This window comes from Nanorana parkeri, unplaced genomic scaffold (genome assembly GCF_000935625.1).
Source record: "Nanorana parkeri isolate BGI_ZX_2015 unplaced genomic scaffold, ASM93562v1 scaffold1432, whole genome shotgun sequence".
In the NCBI taxonomy this organism is placed as follows: domain Eukaryota; kingdom Metazoa; phylum Chordata; class Amphibia; order Anura; family Dicroglossidae; genus Nanorana; species Nanorana parkeri.
The window spans coordinates 615,668-633,457 of NW_017307700.1; the positions used below are offsets into that span (position 1 = coordinate 615,668).

Sequence of the window (17,790 nt, forward strand, 5' to 3'; positions counted from 1 at the left end):
AATATTAACACACCAACGATATATAGATAGAGTACTTGGAACACAGCGCTAGAGATAAAGTCAACAAAATATGTGTAAATATTCACAGATTGGGTTGAGTGATCAGTGGATATCAATGTATAAATTATGTGTATTCGAAACAGTCATAAAAAGTAAATGAAAAAGATGGTTTGTATCACTATGTGAACAACATAAAGTGTAGCCTATGGCTAATAGATATAAATGACATTCAAACGTAAGTGAATAATCGTGATGACAAAGAATAAATAGTAAAATTGAATAATAATAAATAGAATTCCATGTAGAATACCAGAAAACCATCCACCAATTCCTTTGAACCAGTTGAGAGGATTGATCCAGTCATACACAGAGTCCCAACCACTCCAAGCTTTCTCAACATGTGCCTCAGTAAACTGTGACTTCAACTGCTGTACTCTACGTACATGAGAAATGATTGCATCCTCAGGCTTAGTATCATTTCCAATATAATTACAGCAAGCAGTTCCCACTATGGTGCACATGTCACCTTGACTTGCAGTGAGATAGTCCAGCACCAGCCGATGCTGAAGAACCTCTTTCTTTATCATTTTTAATTAATTAGCAACGATTAAAAAGTTCTTGTCATATAAAGCAGTAACATTATCCATAAGATCAGCTAAGTCCATAATGAAGCTAAAAGCCTTCTTAATACAACACCTGTTTACCCAAGGTATAGTAAAAAGGGGCTTGAACTCCTGATCATTCGAAGAAAGACTCAAATCGGAGTCAGTGTTCGAATCCGTATATGATTCAGTCTTTACTTCAGTGTGTGTCATCAAGTCTCTCTCCTGTATGATATGTTTGGGTATCTTATCCAGCTGGGTATTCTTGAATTCCGTATCCTCCATATACCATGTAGCTGGAATAACATACCCAAAGGCACCCAATTGTAAGCCTTTTTCCCACAAATAAAATAAAAACCTGGGGCAGTAGAACAAGCTTTCTTAAGTGTACCCAGTTAAACAGGTTTGCAACTTGAAATTATTCATGTTACAATTCGGTTGGTTAGTCAGTTTATGCAATTCCTCAAATGTATCATTACTCCAACTTAACCTCGTTCCTTCAAAATAATATCTCAGAGGAGCAACATCCATGCACCATGCATCTCCAATTAGTCTGGAGCTGTTAGTATAGCCTGACTGGAAAGGGTAAATTCAGGTAAAATTAACACATACAACTGGGGGTTTCAGGGGAACATAAGTCTATAAGAGGAAAGACACAGATCTGTTAATATTGATAGAACTAACATTGCTGAAGTGTGCACTATCCTCTTATTTCCTGAAGGGACACAGGCACATCCATGCACTCCTAGCAGAGGGATACTTTTATGAGATATGGGCGAGTGTGTACAATAACAACATTCACTGATGTTCCGCTTCTTGGCTGCCTGAAAATACATTGAAACAAAAGCATTATGGAAGGGCTCCGAAAAGTGGTTCCCGTATTCCTTCAGAGCTCTGACTTCCGGTACAGGATTTAGCTTGCGAACCGTGTCAGTATTCAGGCTTATGTTCATCAAACCAGGTTGCACAGTGATACCACTCTCCTTACCACCATATGACCAGCACCATACAATAAGCACCACCAAAGCTCCTGCGCAGAGGATCAGACCCCATAGTCCACGATCTGGTCTAGGCCCGAGCAGATTTATTCTTCTTAGCTTGCGCCTCAGTCCGGGGAGAGGACCTAGGGGGTAAATAATCGGAGAACCTGCCAGTTTTCCCCTTTACGTGTCTGCAACAGGTGGTTCTGTCTTTTTGCAGTGCGAACCGTGCACCCAGTACTTGTATTTGTTCAGCTTAACCTCTGTAGGAGAAACAAGAAAAACCTGGAATGGTCCTTTCCACTTGGGGGACAAGGAAGTCTTGGGCGTATGATTGTTGATATAAACCCAGTCTCCAGACTTCAGTCCGTGAGCTTTAACCTCTTTCTCCACTGGTTGTGCTGCTTTAACTCTGGAAAAGGTATCAGAAAACACGTTTGCCAATCGGATCACATAGTCAATAAGAGTGTCTTGGCCTGCCAACAAAGTCACCTTTTCATGCGGCAATGGTGCACTTGTGGGTGGCCGTCCTAACAGTATGTCAAAGGGTGACGACCCATGTTTCTCTTTTGGTGTCATCCTGATGGTTGCTGAAGCAATTGGAAGTGCTTCAACCCATGTGCTTATGTTATTGACTGTCATTTTAGCAATGTAACATTTTAGGGTTTGATTCATTAGTTCGTTCGACCATCCCACTTGCTTGGGGTCGATACGGGGTGTGTAACTGCTGTTTTAATCCCAATATCTCTGTCACCTCTGCCATCAGTTTATTTTCAAAATGAGTTCCCCTATCAGAGGACAGTATAGTTCCTATACCATACCTAGGTGTTAGTTCCCTTGTGAGACATTTAACCACTGTCCTTGCATCATTCTTTGCTGTAGGATAAGCTTCCACCCAGCCAGAGAATTGATCCACACACACCAAAAGGTACCTGAACCGACCACACTGAGGCATTTCAGAAAAGTCTATTTGGACAATTTGAAATGGCTCTTCAGTGAGAGGCAAATGTTTTGGTGGAGTTTTTACCGGTCTACCCACGTTATGCTCTTGGCACAGAGCACATTCTCGAATTTTCTTTTGTGCAAAGTCATGAAAACCTGGAGCCCACCATTGTCGATTGACCATCCTGACCATCCCTTCTGTTGAGACATGACAAACACCATGACTCAAGCAAAACAAAGAGGAAAACAAAGTAGGAGGGGCAATTTGTTTATCTCTAAACTTCCACACACCCTGTGGTGTGCGGGGTGCTCCTTTAGTAATCCAGTTTTTTTTTTTAAAGGAGACTGTTCATGAAGATCTTTCAAAATGTGAAGGTCCACAGGAATTGTATTGGCAAACTGCGTCCAGCAAACAAACTATTAACTCTCTGTTGGATTGAAGATGCAGAAGCGGTTAAAAATCCTCGCTCTTTCCATAGCTGTGCAAAGCCATGTATCACACCCATTGCGTAGGCAGAATCACTGTAAATATTAACACAGCTACCTTCAGAGATCTCCAATGCAACACACAATGCACATAACTCAGCCGCTTGAGCAGAATCTGTCACAACTGAGGCATATAAGACCATTCCCTCGCCATTTACCACAGCACACTCGGCCAACGTCACACCATCTGAACGTCTCATAGATGAGCCGTCCGCAAGCAACTGAGCATGAGGCGGTAAGCCGTCAAATGGGTGATCCTGTAAGTCAATGCGAGGGGGGCTGTGATTTGCTCCAGAGCCTTATTGTAATCATGTGTTATTTCATAAAGAAGAGATCCCTCCTCTGGTGTCATATTATTGACAACCTGCCGGAGAAAAGTTGAAGGATTCAACACACCACATTTTTGTATAACCAGATTTGGTGCTGACCGCAAAATCAAATGATAATGAGTCAAATGCTGAGTAGAAAAATGACGGGTATAGGCACCATTCAACAAAGCTTCTAAGTCATGTGGACACATAAGCGTCAGCAAATTTCCCAGAACAATGTCAGATGTTTTGTCAACCAACAAAGCAGCAGCCGCTACTGTCTTGAGACATCTAGGTAGCCCTCTGGCAACACTGTCCAGAGGATAGCTGTAATATCCCACTGGTCTATGCTTGTCACAAACAAATTGTGTTAAAACTCCATTTGCATGACCCTGCATCTCTGAGCAAAAAAGATAAAAGGGTTTACTATAGTCTGGCATTCCCAAAACCAGGGCTGAAATTAAAACCTCCTTGATGTTTTCAAAAGCTTGTCTGACCTCCAAAGTCAGCTCAGATTCAGTGAATTTATATCTACTGTCCGTCTGTCCCTTCAGTAAATCCTGTAGGGGGCCCACAATATTAGAAAACTGGGGTATCCACCTGCAAAGGTGAATGCAAAAATCCATCGAGTTACTAAAACACCCTCCTGTACTAACTCCTCAATCACTGGTTTAATGCCTTCCAGCGCTTCAGGGGTTAAGGGGTATTGCGGTAATCTTGGCACCGGTAAGGAGGGGTTTCTTTTAATGCGCACTGGAGAAACTTGCATGAGCCCAGGACTATTGGCTCCCGTTGCCCACACTCTAGGGTCAATTAGTTGTTTGTGTTTCTCAGTTATTCTCCCATCTTGGCTCTCCTCTGAAAGGGGCATAAACAAAAAATCTGAAGCCTCCATTTGAACTGCATCTGGTATATTTACAGTAATGCCCCTTGGAGATAATGCAATAGTAACTCCCATTTTTGTCAGTAGATCCCTACCAAGCAAATTACACGGGGAATGTGGTGACAACACAAAGGAATGTTCAGTATACAGATCTCCCACAGTAACGGGTATAGGTTCTGTAACACTCAACGTTAAAAAAACGTAAACAACACCAGAAGGTGGGTAAGGAGGCGCCGCCACTGGAACACCTGCAGGCGTTACCTGCACCGTAGATACAGGCATCCTCATGGGTTCCTTTTTCTCTGGTACCTCAGTACCACCCTCCTGTGGTGTTTGAAAATTCATCATTTAGTTTTTTTCTTTCTTTTCTATTTTTTCTTTTCTGTAAAACCTCATATGCATTTTGTGCAATATCTACTATCTCGGGAGCAGCCTTTCTCCTCCAACCAGCTGTACAGAGTTCAATTCCTCCCTTACTTCTGGTAGGAGTCCTCCCACTAAAATATGAACCAATTCCACTCTGGATAAATCCGCGTAGTCATCTGCCATCAAATCAGTATGCTTCTGTATCACCTCCTTTAAACTTTTTCCAATAATCCAACACATCCTCTCCTCGCTTTTGCACTGCATCCATTAACTGTCTGAAATCTTGCCCCTTGTTAAAGGTAGTTGTAACCCAATCCTTCAGGATGTCCAACAACCAATCCACATTCGGTTTTCTGTCATCCTCACCCTCAGTTTTTAAGATTCCTTCCTCAGTACTTTCCTTGGTATGAGCATAACCCTTCCATGCATTCACATACTTATCAGGAATAGCACAATCAATCAATATCCACATATCTGCATAACTAGCTTGTTGAGTCTTTTTCAACCATGCTATTTTCCTAATCCATTTCTTTGGGCACATCTGCAGATCTGGCAGTTCTGCAACCATTGCCCTTAATTCATGGGGCTTCCAGGGGACATATACCTTACCATATTGGGGTTGATACACGTTCTCGCCATCCGTCTCTCCTGGGAAAGCTACTTCTCTCAAGGGCATTTCACTCCACAGGGTTTTTACAAACTCCTTTCTTGTCACTGGATCCCTTTTATTTGCCTTACTTCTAGTAACAATTTGGAGCGTAGTTGTAGGGGTCTGTACTTTTACAAACCTAGCCATAGTACCAACTGGAGATTCATACCTCCCCGCCTTCTGTCCCTGCGATATGTCCCAAACTATGTCTCCGTGCTGGGGAGAGCTGGGGTACCACTCCTGATTTTGGGGAAACAAAACTTGATTCCTCCAGTCTTAATAAATCCTTCCTAACAATGGGTGTTCGAAGCTCTCGAGGAGGGGGAGGCGCAGTGGCCCCACCCTCGGGTTCTGCCGCAGCAGCGATCTGCCTTTTCAATTCTGCATATGGCGAGGCAAATTCATTTGGTAATTCCTCCTCCTCCCTTAAAAGGGGACAAAGCAGTTTTCTCCTGACACATCTTATATGGGGGCGGTTTGGGCTTATGATCTGCCATAATCTCCAAAGCAGACATTCAATCTCTACACAATCAGAATCTTCAAACAATATGTTTAAACAATGCATCAATTTTGTGTACACCGAAGGAACCCTCTGGTGGCCACCATTTAGAGGGGTCCTCCTTGTAAGCTCTATGCGTCATTTTACACCACTTGTTATGATAAGAAAGGGCAGCTTTTCCTCCTTTTTTCAACATTCTGACAAGCGAAGTATTTAACTGTAATTTAGAGACATGCAAGCCAACAGTTTTTGCAACCTTCATCAAACATTATGCACTATCTTTCGACAATCCACATTCTTTCATCATCTGGCAAGCAAGCTTATTCATGCGGTTTCCCATGGCAACAGTTGAATTAATTTCACACAACTCCTAACTACTTCCCTTCTGTTCAGAAACAGCACGTGAATCCCGAGGGGCGCAGGACTCAAATATTTTATCCCTATTGGCTGTGTACCAGCAGCCACGTACGTACGTATTTTCCTCAACTTCGCTGTTCTAAACTCAGAGGGTGTCCCCTACTGGGGGGCTATAGGACTGAGCTAGTCTTAGCTATTCCTTCCTATGCCCTGACAGCATTCATCTGCAAGCAAACATCTGTGCACTTAACTAAGCACAGACACACAGGCACCCACTACGTTCTCTTAATGCAGCAACAGGATGCACGTAAAAAAAAATAAAACTCAGCAGTCACTCCCTTCAAGCACCCAGGCTGGGAGTATCGGTACATAAGAAGCAGTGCTCCTCTTCACTATAACTATGTGCTCCAGACATAAACAGGAAAACATATATCATTAAGTGCACTTCTTACTTATATGTCTATTATTGCTGTACAGCAAACTATGCAACAAACCAATCACAGACAATAAGAGCAATTATTAAAGAATGGAAGTGTTACCTTCGTATCTTCAGGAGCACCCCCACACCTCACCCCGCACAGCAGTAAAGGAGAGTAAGAAAGCAAAGGTGTCTCACCTGATATGGCTCCTTGTCCTTCCCTCCTGATGTGGGGCGAGTGATGACGGTGCCAAAGACAGAAGGAGCGTCGGGGGTCACCAAGTTAGCCTTTGAATAAACGGCATCAGACGCTCTTCCAGTATACAATCTGTGTATTGGTTTATTTCAGAGTACGATACGCATCAGTTCACACTTCAGATAGGATGATAGTGTGACAACTTTACATACAACATCCAAAACTTTATATACCCTATCTATGGGCACAAATCCAAGGGAGAAGGAGGAGTTTCCCTAGCTAACTATAAATGTATTAGTACATGACAGTTTTTTATGAAATTAGGGTCCAGCTGTAACGTTCACCCTGACCTGTCACCCTGACCGGCTATTGATAATTAATAATTTGTAAGAAATCCATATATTGACGTCAAACCATAAATCAACATCTTCCTGTTTTGGCTTAATTACTAGATATTTTGAATAACAAGGGAGAATGAGATAATGTCAATTCTTGAAACGTGTTTTCCAGAAACCCAAGCCATGAGTTCATATCCCGTTCATCGTAGATCTGACTCCATCTTGTATCAAATCATGGCTTCAACTTATCATATGGAGGGGGTAATAGTAAATACAACAGACTAATGAGAGAAAGTAGTTCCATGGTTGGTAAACTTTCACAAGGACAATATCAGTGCAAAGAAGGCAGAGGTATCCCGTGCACTGATTTGGCTTAGTGAGACTAGACATCCCAGCCATCCCCCCACTATATATCAGTGGAGATAAGAAGGTGCATAGTGGGGACGAAGGAACCAGTGGTAGTCTATGACTCCATCCCTGAGTACGGGAGCAGACAAGGGACGATCCAGGAGGTCACATCCCCCATGGACGCCTGTAAAGCCAAACAAAAACATAAAGCACAGAAAAAGATTGTACACCAACGGAATTTCCGAAAGTTAGTAGATCTCCCAGAGAATCAAACCCCCCTCCCCGGCAAATAAGCCTGGGGAAGTATTGACTCCCTGTGAGTTCCCCAACGCATTTCAAAGTATACATTGAAAGAGCATTGGTCATCAAATACATTTCCAAGGCATAATTGTTTGAGAGTACACAGGGTCGTACCAGGGCGTCACCTCAGGGCAGCCCCATGGTGTAGACTAGGTGGACCTGAGCCCATGAGACCACTGTGCACAATCAATACCGCAGTAGACAGAGGCAAAAAGCATTAAATCACAATCTTGCTGGTCAGAGCTCACGAGGTATCTGGGATCCAGATGAGGGTCTCGCTCTTTGGGGAGTTTCAACTCCGCCCGTAAATCGACGGCGAGAAGAAACTGGAGTTGTAGAGGACTGTTCCCTCGAGCCGGTGCTGATTCCAAGTTGGCATGAAGCCAGTTTGGTACTGGGAAGCGTTCCATCTCCAGAGAGGTGAATAAGGCTTGTAGTTCTTCCGGTTTCTTCAGAACAAAGGTGAAATGGGAAACCCCATCTGTGAGCTGCTCCCGATGCCCAAATCGCATCTAAAAGGGGTTTGAGCAAGCTACGCATTAACAGGGTGCATCTGGAAACATCAGGAAAGACTTGTATATTAGCCCCGTCGAAACCAAGGGGACCTTTTCGCATTGGCTAGCGCATATTTTCTTCATTAAGAGCAAAGAAAGAGCAAAATAACATCCCGTGGTCTGACAGGATCTTGCGATCTGTGCGCTCTATCAATTTCAATAGGGGTATTTGGAGGGCGATCAACTAGGTGTTGAAGATGTTGCGTACAGTGGCCTTGAGATCAGCTGAACCAGTGGATTCGGGAAGACCTCGGATCCGAACGTTATTCCTCCTACCGCTGTTATCCAGGTCGTCTAGGTGAAGGAATAGATCAGAAAGCTGGTGTTGAAGGGTGGAATGTGATGTTTCCAAGGTACATACTCTTTAAAGGAGATCAGAATGTGCCTGTTTGACCGAAGTGACTTTAGTAGTTAGAGAAGAGATGTCCTGCCGGACTTCAGCAAGGTCTTGCTTATAGGCGGATTCAATTCGATTAGTAGAGGCCTCAAAATCCGCCTTTGTAGGGATCGGTGTCTCCAGGTCAGCTTTAGTCGGGAGAGCCCTGATAAGATTCCTGAGGTCTGAGTCCCACGTCATTTGGGAAGTAGATGGCTGAAAGGGCCACGCTGCAGAGCCCTGCAGGATTGGCATATGCCGGTCAGATTTCCAGGACCCCAGGGAGTCCTCTCCATTATCCCGCATGGGGGGGAGAGTCCACACAGCTACCACACTGGGGAAGTGAGAGGGTTCAGATCGATTACCCTGCAAAGATCGAGGGGGGGTCCCTGCAGGCAACATACTGTGTCCCCTACCTCTCATGAAATCATCCCCCACGGTGTGCGAGCTCCTGGGGGCGATTTCATCAGAGGACACCTTCTCTGTTATATCAGGTGCCTCTTGTGGAGCCGTCGGCTGTTCAGGATAGGAGCCGATCGTCAGTCCAGTAACTTCTGCAGCTGGCAGGAGAGGGGGGCCAATGCGTCGTCGTCACTTGCTCTTCTTCCTGACACGCTGTCACAGGAGGCTGAGCGAGTGGAGCTCAGCCTCCTGTGACTGCACTGGTTGTCTTCGCCCACACTGCTCTCCCGATCTGTGACGGGGCAGATCGATGTGGGGAGGAGAGACGTCGGCTGCTCACTGCACTCTCCTCCCTGCAGCGCTCGGCCACCTGTGACAGTTTCTCTCCTCCCCGCTGGGACATACAGCAGCGCCCAGCGGGGAGGAGATAAAGAACAGATGCACCGCTATTTCGGACAGAAAATGGCACTTTCGGCATTTTGCCAAAAGTGCCATTTTTGGACGATATGTTTCGGTGGACGATATGTTTCGGTGGACGATATATCGGTGCATCCCTACTATATACCAATAAATTTCTGTTGTGTTCAGCTCCAAAATCTTATGATTGAATCCTCATAACCATATACTTGTAGGTGTGAACGCTTGTCTAGCGGATCATAACTTTAAACTAGTAATTTGGGTAACAGCTTCAACAATCATTTAGCTTTCATTGGGAAGTTTGTCACTAACGCCTACTCTACTCTTTTTTGAAGCAAATTACCCTTCTTGTCAGATGCAAACCTCAGGATCTCATCCATATATGGTCAACACATTCACTCCCTTGGCTAGGTCGAATAGCTGCTACCAAAATGTCCTACGTCCACAAGCTATTTTTTTTTGTGTCCTTCTGGTTTAAGTTCCTCCCCATTTCTTGCGTATTCTTCAGGGACAAATTATACATTTCATTTGACAGGGCCGTAGACCCCATATCTCTACACATGTCTGTACTGTGTGAATAGGGACACATAACGAACATAGGAGGGGTTTTCCTAAATTTTACTGCAAAAGTGGAAATACACTTTAAGCCAAGGTAAAAAAATGTCAGTCTTTGTCATTGAACTCTTGTTACCTCGACCTACAAAGTTAAATGTTCCACATGTTGCTTATTCATATAACCTATTATACAGTTGTAATCAAAAGTATTCAACCCTCATTGTAAATCAGGTTTTTTTGGCAAACTTTACAGACTTTCTGCTGTTTGCAATGAACAAATAAAATAAAACAATTCAAACAGGTCAACACTACAAATGTGGTTTCCCCCAATTCAACTGAAAATGCAACGTTTAATTCTGCAATCTAAAAATTATTCAACCCTTTCATGGCAAGCATCTTTAGTATATAGTGGAGCACCCCTTTGCTGTTATGACCTGCTGCAACGAGATGCATAGCCAGACACCAGCTTCTGGCAGCGATCCTGAGGAGTCTTAGTATATCCCTTAAGAGCAATGGCTTCCAGTTCAACAATAAACTTGCGTTTGCATGCTACAACTGCCTTCAAATCCCACCAGAGATTTTCCAAGGGGTTTCTAGTTGGGTGAATGTGATGACCACTGTAGAATCTTCCAGGGCTTCTGCAGCCAAGCCTAGGTAGAATTTTAGGTGTGCTTGTGATCATTGTCCTGTTGAAATGTCCAATAATTCCCAAGCTTTAGCTTCCTCACAGATGACATGACAATTTCTCCTAGGATTTCCTGATAATTCATTGAATTTTTTCTTCCACACGCTGCAGGTTTCAAATGCCAGAGGATGCAGAGCGTCACTAAGCCACCACCATGCTTAACTGTTGGCAGAGTGCTCTTTTCGGCGTATGCATAATTTTTCTCTTTCTCTAGACATACCGCTGATCCATAGGGTCAAAAAGTTTGTTTTGTTTCATCACTCCACTGAACAGAATTCCAAAACTCCTGTGGCCTATTTATATGATTTTGAGCATATTGGAACCAACTTTTCTTGTGCTTTTGGGTCAGTAGTGTTGTCGGTCTTGGTGTTCTGGCATAGAAACCAAGTTTAGCATGCGCCTTAATGTGCAATCGGAAACCTCAGTGCCTGTAGGCGCTAAGTCTTGCTGCAGGTCTTTTGCAGTCACTCTAGGTTTTTGTTCAACCTGCCTTCTCAGAAATCTGATTGCAAACTTTTTCTGCCCTGTCCAGCTTCCTTTTTCTGCCCCATCCTGGTAGTGTAACCACTGTTCTTTTAACTTTGTGCTTGCGAACTATGCTTCAAACTGTGTCTCTAGGAACAGTCAGTGCTTTCGCTATCTTTTTGCATCCTGTTCCTTGTTTGTGAAGGGTGATGATCTCTTCTATATACTTTTTTGGCCATTCTTTTAATTTAGCCATATTTCCAACATGCAAACGTGACACTCAACAAACCACTAGCCAGTTCAGGTATTTCATGTGTTCTAGCTCAAGCACACCTGGTGCAACTAATGAAGCCCTTGATTGGTTGTATCAGGTGTGCTTGAGACAACTCCGGTTTTGTAGATGCGTGCTCTTGTGAGAGATTCCATTCAGGAGGTTGAATAATTTTGAGACTGCAGAAGTCATTAGAAGTTGTATTTTCAGTTGAATTTGGGGAACCACTTGGACTAACCCAACTATAATAATATCAATAATAGTTTATGCTGATATCAATATGAAATGGGTTAATTTCAAAATCCCACTAAATCTTCCATAGGGTCATAATAGATAGTGGTGGCTTAGTGCAGCTCTGAAGACACTTTCCACCCCCCTTCCCGCCCCAATAAACATGTTACTTTTGACCGCTCGGATTCCTACATGAATTTAGCATCATACAAGCTGGAACATGGCAAGAATGTACTGCCCTTTGCATGTCCCCACTGATTTTTTTTTTTGTATTGTGGCCACCACTACTCTCATCCTACATTAGTTTTATAAATAATTTCTGGGAGTTGTGCTATTTTTAGGCTCCCAATATGAATTTACAGACTTATTTTTACTGTTTTCTGTTTGCTTTGCAGATTAAGCGATCTTCTATCAGAAAAGGCATGGTGATGGTTTCTCCACGCCTTAACCCTCAAGCATCTTGGGAGTTTGAAGCTGAAATCTTGGTGCTGCATCACCCAACGACAATCAGCCCACGATACCAGGCAATGGGTAGTTAATATTCACTTAATTTCATGGGCAGTGGGTTAAGTTTGAACTCTCAGTATATCATGGACATTGTCTTTTTTTTGTGTTTTGGGTAAATGAGCAAGGTTAGAACCTCTGTCAGGATAACTGCTGTTTTGTGTGTATTTTTATTCACTTGTGTATTGGAGCTTCCCCTCAGGATAGTTTGAAACAGTATTTCCTGTTTAGCAAAGGATAATTGAGCAGATTAGGGAAACTACACCATTAATATTAAGATGCACAATGTAAGATCATTTAGTGCATGCTCGGTTGCATTTCGGGCAACTTGAGAGGCCATTCTTGAATTGAACATTTCCTACATTTATTCTGCTTTAACCGCACATAGCAGTGGCAAATGCCAGCCAGCAAGGGCAACGCTTTGATAAAAAATACATTCTTGGGTGGAAGAGAGCGCTTTTGTCACTAGAAACTCCATATTATTTTCTAGGTTAGACATGACTTTCGTTTGAATGTATGACTGGATCATCTATCTAAAAGTTATAACACCATTTTTCCATCACAAACTTTTAATGAGATCACTTGACTTAGTTGCTATTGAAGCCATGAACCTCAAGCACTAAAACATTTGGTAATCTTTATTACAACCAAAAAAATCACCCATTTCAGGCATACCCCAGGATTTGATACAAATACAAAGATTGTTGCTTCAAACTGCCCAAATACTTAGGGAATATGTTCGCTTACCAGCCAAACTAGGAACTGCAGAACAGTTTGTACAAGAACATCTCTTTGAGTTCCAAAAAGATTCCAGTAATGCTATTATGTTCTGTCATAAAACAAAATGACTTCCTGCATTAAAAAAACTTTCCTGCAGTGGTGTCACCCGCTTAACTATTTATACCAAAAAAAAATCAACCCAAAGTAGGACCTCACCTTGATCCCAGAAGCCTTTTCAAGAATCTCAACTTGAGTTGCTGTCATTTTTTTTTTCTTCACGCTCAGGGCTGTCTGCTGTTGTTAGTGGTGTCTTTCTGACATGCATTGGATGGGGGTACATGTGGTTCACGGTCTTCCAGAAGGGCAAGATTGCTTTCTAAACCATGCCTCCTTCTGGCCTAAAGTCATCTCTGCCTTTCACATTAATCTGGAAGCACTATTCTCTTAAAGGCAGAGCAGCTCTACAAAAACTAGATTTAGTTAGTGGTATTGGAATATAACATAGGGAACTACAAAATTGTAATTCTGACTCCATGTTAGGATCCAGAGCACCTCTAGGTGGCGCAGGAGCTGAGACCTGCAGCTCCAGTGCTCACCTGCGGGTGTTTCCCAGCTGCCAGTACTTAGCCATCACCTGGTGCTTCCTGGGAGGATATTTAAACCCTCCCTGCAGTCGGGATGATGGCTCAGTATCGTTTCCTGAAACTTGAACCCTGAGTCCCCAGTTCCGATGAACCCTGCTTTCCGTCCAGAGTCCTGTTACCAGTCCTGTACCCTGTTTGTGTCCCGAGCCCGGTTACCCATTTGCAGTCCTAGATACCTCTTGTTGCCATTACCTGCCTTTCCTCCTGTTGCCATTACCTGCTTGTCCTCTTGTTGCCATTACCTGCCTTTCCTCCTGTTGACATTACCTGCTTGTCCTCCTGTTGCCATTACCTGCTTGTAGTCTGGTTGATGTTACTTATTTATGTTTGCTTTTGGGTGTTGTTTAGTTTTTCTGTTTATTAAAGTGTATATAATACATTCTGCCCTGTCCGGTGTGGTCATAAGTGTTTGGTCTGCCTGTGTGGGTACCTGCGCAGGTGTGGGGTCACCTGTGCCGATATCCCTGACACTCCATTGGATTCTTCAAGAGTTGGCCTCCAATCATATTGTTTCCCAATCAGTTGAGACATCCATTTTGGAAAACATACTTAACCAGAGGGCATAAAGCCCTCACAACTCAAGAGGCCATTTGCTACAGCCCTGACATTTTTGTGGGCTTTATTCAGTGGAAAATCAGTTGGGTATGTCTGCAGGGAAGCTACCTGGTCATCTCTGCAAATTCACCAACCTGTTTGATCAGAGTTTAATACCTACTTCTGATGCAGCCATTCGTTCAGTAATGATCCCATTAGTGGTTACCCACCCATCCCCTTAGTTTTTTGGGTACCACATGTGCTAATGGTGGTAAAAAAAAGTTGTTTTGTACTTTCTATAAAATACAGCTGGCAAAATCTTAGCTGAATGAAAGGTAAGCTAAATCTTAGCTGAATGAAAGGTAAGCTATCAGTGAATATAAAATGATCAGTGAGAGATCGTTTAGTTTTTTTAAGCTTATTGCTCTGCCCAGCAGTATAGTTGCATAGTATTTCAGGTTGAAAAAAAGACACAGGTCCATCGAGTTCAACCTTTGTGTGCGTGTGTTTGTTTTGCGTGCATGCGTGTGTATAAGAGTCCCAGTGTGGTCTAGTATTTAAGTGTACCTGTACCCCTGTATGTTAGTCTCTTAGGATGGTATCTAATTGATTTTTGAATGATTGAATACTTTCTGCTCATACCGCTGCTCTTGCAGAGAGTTCCAAAATGTAACCGCTCTAACGGAAAAGAACCCCCTACGCCCTTTGTAGTTAAATCTTTTCTCTACCAATTTTAGGTGGTGGCCTCAAGTCCTTGTTATGGAGTTTACAGTAAAACGTTTAGTGCCGATGTTGCCATCACCACTAAACATTTTGTACAACAAAATCGTGTCCCCTCTTAATCTCCTCACTTCCAGCGTGAACGAGTTTAAAATTAGCAACCTTCTCTCATAACTTTTATTCTCCAGCCCCTTAATTAGCTTTGTTCCTCTTCTTTGGACCTTCTCCAGCTCTGTGGACTGGTGACCAAAACTGAACCGCATATTCAAGGTGAGGCCGAACCAGTGATCTGTAAAGTGGCAAAATTATCGCTTTATCTCTACAATATATTTCCTTTTTAATACAAGACAGTACTCTGCTCGCTTTGTTTGCCGCAGCCTGGCATTGCTTGCTGTTATTCAGTCTGCGGTCAATTATGACCCCCAAATCTTTTTACATTTCTGACTTCCCTAGTGGAGTTCCCATTAATGTGTAATCCGCTTGCCTGGTATTAACCCCAAAGTGCATTACTTTACATTTTTCGACATTGAAACCTCATCTGCCATGTAGCTGCCCACTCCCCTATTTTATCCCGGTCCTCCTGTAATGTAATAATGTCTAATCCCATGTCTATTACCCTCCCAATTTTAGTATCTGCAAACACAGAAACATGGCTATTGATGCCCTCCCCAATATTGTTAATAAACAGGCTAAATAGTATGGGGCCTAGCACAGGACCCTGGGGCACGTCACTCTCAACCTTAGACCAATGTGAAAAATAGTTTTTTCTCAAAACTTTGGACACGTAGCCAGTTCTCTATCCATTGTGACAGGGTGTGTGGAAGAGTAGTGGAGGGGAGGTATGTAGGACCCAGAATCCTCCATAGTCTCTATCCACTCACACATCTTTGCTTAATTAAGTAGTTAGCAGCAGCTAAATTCAGAGGCTGCTGACTCCTGGGGAGAAGTACTGGACTGCTGGGGCAGGGTGGTGAGTGAAACTTCTCAGAGAAAAAAGACTGTTTCTTTTGTTTGTTTATAGATTACTCTGCTTGGATAGCCAGGGTTGCTGAGAATGTTTAGTTAGTGCTCTAAAAGAGCTAGGATTTTGTTTGTAGTTTCCAATCACCTTTTGAGTGTTGTTCAACGACCCTCAATGACATGCAAATAAAGAAAGAATGTTTATATTCGCAATTGCATGCTGGAAGCTGGTTATACCCTAGAGGACCGTGTTGTTTGGGCTGGAACCCAGTATCCCTTGTGAGTTCTGTATCACACCATGCACACACCATGTCATCTATGCCTATCAATTTAAGCTTGTGTACTAAGCGTTTATGTGGTACCATGTCAAAAGCTTTTGCAAAATCCAGGTATACCACATCCACTGGTTTTCCTCTATCCAGATCCCTACTCACCTCTTCGTAGAATGTTATATGTATTCCCCTATTGGTATTAGGAAAAAAATGTATGGCTGTAAATGTTATTTTAAATCCAAATGTTATACATAATGCTAATCACTTCTGGAGCTCGCTACATTGCAGCAGGTACCCCACATGGAAGAAAAATATATTTGAAATATATATATATTTTTTAAAACATTCTTAATATATTTTTTCCAAATATATTTACATATATTTGAAATACTACAATTTTGGCCGTTTTCAATATATTTCAAAAATATATTTTACTATACTTGTGAAAATATTATTGAATATATTTTCTGAATGCATGCTGAAATATATTTCAAAGTGTATTTTGGAATGCATTGTGAAATATGCTGTGAATATATTTTGGAATATATGTTAAATGTACTTATGAATGCATTTAGCAATATATTGCTGCAACCATAAATATATTTCAAAGTGTATTTTGTTATGCATTGTGAAATATCCTGGAATATATGTTAAATGTACATCTGAATGCAAAATATGTGGCAGATAAATTTAAAAAATACTTTCCCTTTATATTTGGAAATGCATTTTAATGTATTTATATATCATAGGCCTGAAAAATCATCAAATATTTCTGCTAGTTTTCAAAATATATTTCCAATGCATTTCAAATATAATTTGCTACTTAAAATAAATTTATAGCATTGAATTCAAAAATATTTTGTGGATGTGGAAAAAACAATAACACAGTACAATACAAAAAACTTTGTCATGTAATAATACAATACTTAGAAAATAAAACTTGTTCAACACACAGATGATAAACATTTCTTAAACTGTGGTAAATTACATTATAAAATGTATTTCCTGGGGCATCTCGACAGCACACCATGGGTTAAGATCCGCCCCTCTTAACCCACAGGACACGTGATAAATTAAGGCTCCTCCAAGCCACAGTCATTCTTTTTTTTCTGTCCTCGCCATGGGACCGTGATGGGTATCTCTAGTTTTTAAATGTTATTTTTTCTCCCTTTTTATGACCCTTACCGGCCATTCTGCGGCCCACCGGCCAGGGTCAGTCTCCCCTGTGCTGTAGCCCCTGCTCCATGGGGTTAAATACTCCAAACCCAGGGTGTCCGACCGTCGGCTGCATGGTTAAATCCTGCTTCTTAGTGTCAACCATTCCTTCCTCTTAGGGCTGAGCGCCCGTACTCCTCACTTTCTTATCTCCTTGCTGTGCTGATTGGGGCAGGTCGGCTCTTTCATTGGCCGCGATTTCATTGGCTGCAGCTGGTTCTACTCAGGCTGGGTAAGTATGCTCATCGGCGCGGCGTTCGCGCTTGCGCAGTGGCTTCGGGGATTTCCAAGATGGCGCCCGGCGTCTGAGCGGGCGTCCTTTTAAATGGATTTTGATAATCTTGCTTATGGAGAGCTCCTGCTTCCAGCTACCGGAGGATAGAAGACTGCAATCGCCCTGCGGACCGCTTCAGTTGCCTGACTTGCTCCAGTAAGTGCAAAGAATTTCTCGTTCATTTCTAATCCATCTCTTTTACTCTGTATTATGTAATTTGTATTATGCTGCCACTGTACTATTCCTTGCTCTTCCTAGGAATGGCTGAGAGAGCTGCCGTACGGGATACTTCCTCTCCACAGAGGTAAGGGTATGGTAC

General features: G+C 42.6%; 1 protein-coding gene across 1 annotated transcript in view; it reads left to right on the forward strand.

The window, feature by feature from the left end:
• The window catches only part of GTPBP1 (GTP binding protein 1), a gene marked incomplete at its 5' end in the record, with an annotated part of 168,436 nt that overhangs the window by 124,169 nt on the left and 26,477 nt on the right, over positions 1-17,790 (forward strand). Inside the window, one exon of the mRNA XM_018569950.1 lies at positions 12,024-12,159. Coding sequence (XP_018425452.1) covers positions 12,024-12,159 — 136 coding nt within the window. The remainder of the gene's footprint in view (positions 1-12,023; positions 12,160-17,790) is intronic.